A 7,151-nucleotide genomic window follows, 5' to 3' on the forward strand; every position below is an offset into this window, starting at 1 on the left:
CCAGGTGAAGGGTGAGCAGCATCGGCGACCACACTGGGACTTGTCGCTGCCGCTGATTGTGACGCTGAGCACTGTCTCCATCATTTTGCTGGCTGCCATGATCACTATTGCCGTGAAGTGCAAGCGAGAGAACAAGGAGATCCGCACCTATAATTGTCGCATTGCTGAGTATAGCCACCCTCAGCTGGGAGGAGGGGGAGGCAGTGGCGGGGGAGGAGGAGGCAGTGGCAGTGGAGGGGGCAAGGGCAAGAAGAAGAAGATCAGCAAGAATGACATTATGCTGGTGCCCAGTGAGGGCGAGGACAGCCGGGGTCCCCTCAATGTCATGAACGTGGTGAGCAGCCCATCCCTGGCCACCTCACCCATGTACTTTGACTACCAGACCCGCCTGCCCCTCAGCTCTCCCAGGTCCGAGGTGATGTACCTGAAGCCCGCCACCAACAACCTGACTGTACCCCAGGGACATGTGGGCTGCCACACCAGCTTCACAGGGCAAGGGACTAACGCCAGCGAGGCTCCCCCGAGCCGGATGTCCATAATTCAGGTAGGAGACTTTTAGAATACCCTAGACCTCACTTTAGACACTGGTTTATCTTTCCCTTTTGTCTGCAGTGAAATCTGCTGCAAGGCACCACTGAAGGGAGCAACACAAGTCACTAAAGAGAGGTGGACTCAATGCAAATGGACCCAGACCACACCTGGTGGGTCTGGTTCTGCAGTCGCACTGATGTTTCCTGTGTGATTCTAAAGAAAATGCCTACTCAAACACACAGAGTTACATCAGTGCCAAAGAGGTGCATGTGAGAGTGTGGGCACACTGGGGTATTTTTCCAGAAGATTGTCAGACAAAGGTGGGCACTTCCACAGGTTTCACTTCTCTTTGGTTTGGGGTGGGGAAGAGGGAGGGCATTTCTGAAGCAGTCATATCATCTGCAGTAACTAACAGGACAGCGGAGAAACTCTACACACTGAGGACATCAGTTGCAACAGTATATTATAGCCCTCCAATCTTGTATACAAATATGAGCTATCTTTCCAAGATATATGTTTTACATTTTTTTAAGTTTCCTTCTTTAGAATATATATCCATATGTTTATTTTTTGGTAGAGTCATTGGGGCCCCATTGCCTCCTCCTCTCCCCATAAACAACCATACTTTCAGAGCTGAAAATTCTGCTTAGTCAAACAGAAAGAAAGTGTATGTCGTGGTTCCCTTCTACCCCCAAATGTTAACAAAACTCACATCTTGTCATAAACCAGCAAAACAACTAGTCAGATTTCCAGTAGCCTGAGTCAATATTGATGATTGCTTTATAACAAAAGACTTACATGCTCTGTCTTCTACCGAATCTCTTTTAGAAATTATAGCTGAGCTGCATTCTGCTGCCAGTTATATCCACACTGTCCTCTACTGACTTCTGTGAATGTGAGAAAAGCAGAATTTGGACCATTGGATATAGCATGCTAATCAAAGAATGACTTAATTTTTAGCAGGTACTTTAAAGTCCAAACTCAGAAGATTTATTTCAGAGCAGTGAACTTGCAGAGTGAAGGTGAGGGAAGAATTTGGCTCCAGTTGATTTAATTTAAAGTATTACTTCATGATTAATGCAGCTTAATGTTCAAACACTACAGGTATGTTCCAAAGTGATTTTTAACGTTTGGATTGAAAGCAGGCTCTGGATAATGACTATAAAATATATTTGAAATGTCATATCTGTTTTATCCTGTGGTTCTCCTAATATGCTGTTCTGAGTCATAGGGGAATGAGCTGAGTGTAAGCTGAGTGTATCAGAAGTGACACAGACTCATTTTGTGTATGCAGCTGGTGGGAAAGAAATTGCACTGTAGACACTTGATGTACCTAAAGAAGATTCATAATACCTTGGAGTTAACCATACCCAGTGGTCTGTGAACACCGAATGTTCTAGTTGCCAGCTACAGCCAGTGTTTTTAACTGAATAGAAATGGCCATCGGCAATTGGCAGGTTAAAAAAACAAAATCCAGTAACTGATGGCCTGTAAATTGAATGTTTATAACTGGGAAAAAAAAAGGCAAAAAAAAATAAAAGCTGCCTTTACAAGGTTACTGTGAACTAATCCTCAACCCACTATTGAGTTGTGTCACAGAAACAATTTCATTTTATGCCTATCATGAATTTGTGTTGCTATCAATTAGGTGAGTGGAGCAATACTTAAAATCTGAAATTGATTTTAACAAAAAGTGACACTTCAGGAAAGAGTTTAAGTTAGGGCACAACCAGAGATAATTTGATTTATAATTCATGCCTTAAAAAACAAATAACTTTCAATGACACTTGCTTAAGTAATGTCAACTTTTTTTACTGTAAAATGGAGTTGTCAGAATGCTAAAAAAGACGCCACATTTTTTCTTACTGACAAGTGTAATAGTTACTAAAAGACAGAAAATTATACTTTCCTACAACCATGTAATGTCTATATAAAGCAATTAATTAATGTATTGATGCTACTGAATAGTAAAGTTTCAATTGTAGTGTAAAATCCCTATGGAAAATATGATTCCTTTTTTTTATTTTACAGTGTTCACTGTATAATATCAGTCATGATTTTTTTTTCCCTGAGATCTATATAAAGCTAAAAGAGGAATTTCCTCCCTTACAAAAGTGTGTTGTGGTTTCTATAAGAGTTTCCATTATGACAACTGTGGGAAATGTTAACTGTAACTTCTGATAGCACATACTGGTATACCTAATATTGGTTTTGCTTTCCCTCAATATCTACACAGAGTGTTTCAGATGTTTAGGTGGTCCAGCCAGTAGAACAGGAAACATTCAGTTTTCCCTAGTGAACAACCTGTTCAAACATACTTATTGATACTATATTTTGTAGTTGTGTTGGCAAAACAAATACACAGTGTGAAGCAGTGTAGTTGGTTTCTATTTACTAAATATTTAAAGTAGCTAGATGGGAAAATCTGATCGTCTTCACTATAATTTTGCATTACTAAAATACATTTTGTATGCCCCATCTCCACATCCCTGGAGTAAATTTTATACAAAATTTGCATTTAGAATGTAGACACTAGTTTGTGTCTGGTCCTGTACTTCTGCCTCATGTAAAATTTAAACCGCAGAGTTAAGGAGAAATAGTAAAGGATCTGCTCTCTCTCTCTGGATCTACTGTATCTTTAATCATTCCAGGAAACCTGTGTCTGGATATGTAAATTGCACAGTTAGCAATCAAAGGTATAGCCAGTGGAACAAAAAGAAACGGAATCCAAACAGCTGCTTTGTCATCTCCTTTCATTAGTCAATCCAGATAAGCAGTTTTCTTCATTACCTCAGTAAGGGAAAGGCAAACAATTGTGTGAGGATTCTCTAACATACTCCGTTTAGTTTTTTCAGATAAGTTACTGAACCACAATATTATCGCACTATGTAATTCATACAATGCAACTACTTTTCTTCACTCTCATTTTCTCAGCAATTGTTTAATGGCAGAATTCTCTTAACAGGAATCTGTCATTAAAACTTTATATGTACATACTTATATATGTATGGATATATCTATACATGCTAAATATATTATTACTGAGTACATAGAGATGATTTTATAAATATTTAAAAGCAAATAAAAAATTCTTTCTCAGTAAGATCCAAATTTTCTCAGTCTTACTAGGGGTGCATAATAATTTTCTTTTTTTTGCTTTGCTTAATAGTAAGACCTAGTAAAGTCACTGGGCTTTATGGTTCCCTTATTTCTCATTAATAGTGTTTTACTCTACAGATAGCCCAATTTATATTAACAAATACCAGTGGAGTAAAGTGTCACTTAGTGACTACGAGTTTCAGACTGACCCAAAATGACCAGCATTTGAATAAAGTACTTCTTGATATGGGTAAGAGTGGTGTAGTCTTGCCTCTGTTTAAGTGACTTCTGTTATACTTGAGTCACACAGTTTAACTTCATTTGCTCACTACTTTGTAGCTTCCACCTGTGTCATGGTTGCATGTGGTACTTAAATATGAATCAATGAGCTTCTTCAGTACCATAAAAAATAGATAATTTAAACATGCATACATACATACATGTATAAAATTTTGGATGGACAGACAAGAATGCTACATACCTTCAGCTTTTATTGGCGCAAGGGACTTGCGAGTGCTTAGGGCCTCTGAAAATTCGCCATTTGTGATTTGATGTGCACGTGAGGTTGATGTGTATGAAGAACAGTGTTTAGTAACATACTGGGAAGTTACACATCTATAATTTAGCATGTTTCATTGCTTTTAACTTCAGCAATCATTTTCTAAACATACTTTAGAAACAAGACTTTCAAACAAAAATCTGTTAAAAATATTTAAATAAAGGGCAGTGCTATACAATTCTCATTGCCAGATTCAAAATTCCATGTGACTTTTGAATCACTTAAGGGCCAAACCATTATTTTTTACTGGGGAGGAGGAAAGCAAGAGAAAATGGAAACTCTACATGACTGAAAGAAGATTTCTGTTCACTCTAAACCTTAAAGACTACTGGGCAACTTCTGTTTATCTCATGTTGGTGTCCTACTCACCTGACTAACAGAAACAGCATTTTGCTTTATTTTGAAGAGCAGACATTAGAAAAAGAAACACCATGTATGAACATACATGTATATGTCTATATCTTTCCCACCAAAAAGTTCTGAGTTAGTTTGTTTTTCCCTGTGTGAACAAGTCACAATTTCTTCTTGCAGCTTTCCAATAGGTAAGAGAGTGGATGGATGAAGGGAAAAAATAATTTCTTTACACAAGTAGGTTCTGGAAACAGGTTCCTCAAAGTGTCATAATAGTATTGTAGAAAACTATCTACATATGCAAGTAGTGCTGATCATCCTAGAGATTATTTATTGCTATACTTTGTGGTGCAACTTGGAGTGGTTTGTAGATATATCAGGAATGAGATGAGTGTAAATAAAGAAAACAGTGGTCACAGCTTTTGCTAAAGAGCTAGAAATGAATGACTGTGCTGCAAGAAGCTCTCAAGCTGGGAATCGCTGTAGCTGCTGTAGTATCAATCCTGTAGCATTTTAAGATAAAGTACAGATCATTCTTAATACTTCAGGCAGCTGATGTTTGTGATGTGTCAACAGATTAATGTCAAGTCCCAGTGCAGCTTCATTTCCAGGTGTCTAGTAGTACCTAAGAAGATGGAGTCTTCAGGGGAAAGAGAAAACTGAGCCCTATTAGTGCTGCTCTGTCTTTAGATACACTATTCCATGCTTTACTTTGGGAAACTTCTGCTCAGAAATTTCAAGACTGTAAAAAGAAGTCTGCAGCTGCTGCATATGTGGAGAAACAGCTTTCCTCACAGAAGTTGCATTCATTCTCAGTGATTTAAATTCCTAGCTGAAAACAGAGGTATTAATTTATTTTTATATCTTCTGCTGAAAATGAGGAATATTATTTTCTTTCACAAGAACTAGTGCAAGGTAACATTTTACATCAAGAGGATACTCAGGCAGTTCTAAACATTTGCAAGTGTACAGGTTTGTACTCTATATATCCCAAAGTTTCACAGCTGCGTATTCTAGGGCTGTAACTAAGGACACTGAATTGTCATCAGATATAACTTTAGAACTACCTGACTAAGATGCATTATGGTAGTTTTTAGAGTGTTTTACAAGGCTATATGTCTTGCAAAATAACTCCTTTGAATGTTTGCATTGTATAAGTCAATTCCAGAGTTTTGACTATGTAAGAATTTCAGGACAGGATTTTTCTATATTTCCATTAAGCATTATTTAATTTTTTTGCAAGATGCACTGCATAGTGTAGTGACACAAAGCATATATATTTTAGGGCCAGATCTGGCAACACACTGCTCACTGTGGCATATGCCCTGGCAACTGAAATAGGCAGAGGAAGCAGAATTGAGCTCTTGTTTTGTGTTAGATCTGGTCTTGATCTTGAGATCCTTGCTGGTATTACTTATAGCACTATTATTTCAAAAGGATCATTCTTGATATATAGGTCCATATAAAATCTAAAGAATTTTCCAAGATGAAATGGTGTAATATAGAACAATAAAAATAATAGAAAATAAAACAATTTGAGTCTGAAGTTGAATATAGATACTATGAAAAATGATACTCCCAGAACATAAATTCTTGTTAACCCATCAATGGAGAATTACAATATCTTTGTGGAACATGAAGCAAGTTATGCAAGATTTACTGTATCAGAGCTCTCAAATGCTCTTAAAGTTGTCTGAACTTTTCACATCTTGGAGCTCAATGTCACTACCTAAACTTAAATAGGAAGATCCATACAAATTTGTGATTACCAGTGCAATTTTGATGACTGATTGATCCTTTGAAGAGGTGTCTTTTAACAACAAATTTTGTCAAGTTTCTGTTATACTTGCCCACATTGATTAAAAGGCCTGTTCTTACTGATATTTCAGTCAATAGCATAATTTTGACTTCATAAATTATTTCAGTGGTTCAAGAGTGAATTGTGACTAAGAATTCTAAGGACTGCAGCTAAGAAGAGTATGATTGGGCCCTTTATTTTTAGATTTGAGCTTTTTGTGATGTTTTCTTAACAGCCTCTTTACAAACAGTTAAGGAGACTGGAATTAGGTGTTTTTGTAACTATAATGTGAACTGTAACACAGAAGCATAGAGTTGTCTAGGTTGGAAAAGACCTTTAAGATGATCAAGTCCAATGCTTAACCCAGTATAATCATGTGTGCAGCTGAAAGAAGAAACCAAAAACTCCATTGAACATATTGGTGAACATATGTTTTCACATTTTCATATATTTTTGGAAGTGTGCATAATAGAGCATTATTGTTAAAATTCAGCAAATATTGTTACATGGAAAATTATTATATGTGTGAAGTATTCATTAATATCACTTGGTATTAAGAAAGCATAGATAGAACTGTCTTCTCTGATGAGACAAAAATGTCATTAAAAGAATAAATTCTTCCCAAGTCACAATTTACAACATATTGTTGTAAACAAATTGGGATTTTGTTTTCAAATTAACACCCCAAATTTGTAGTCCTTTTTTTCCCCCAGCATTTATTTTCCTCTTCACTACCTTCCTCCGTAGGAAGGAGTTTCTTTCATTGTTTCTACAAAAGTTAAAAATGTCTAGTCAAATCCGTTTTAGGTTTCC

At 36.9% G+C, this 7,151-nt stretch overlaps 1 protein-coding gene across 1 annotated transcript in view; it reads left to right on the top strand.

Annotated features, from left to right (window-relative positions):
• LOC103806765 (protocadherin-17-like) overlaps window positions 1-7,151 on the top strand; it is a gene marked incomplete at both ends in the record, with an annotated part of 26,507 nt that overhangs the window by 1,858 nt on the left and 17,498 nt on the right. Inside the window, 1 exon segment of the mRNA XM_009079472.1 lies at window positions 1-544. This exon segment is cut by the window's left edge and continues 10 nt beyond it. Coding sequence (XP_009077720.1) covers window positions 1-544 — 544 coding nt within the window.

This window comes from Acanthisitta chloris, unplaced genomic scaffold (genome assembly GCF_000695815.1).
Source record: "Acanthisitta chloris isolate BGI_N310 unplaced genomic scaffold, ASM69581v1 scaffold34037, whole genome shotgun sequence".
Taxonomy (NCBI): Eukaryota; Metazoa; Chordata; class Aves; order Passeriformes; family Acanthisittidae; genus Acanthisitta; species Acanthisitta chloris.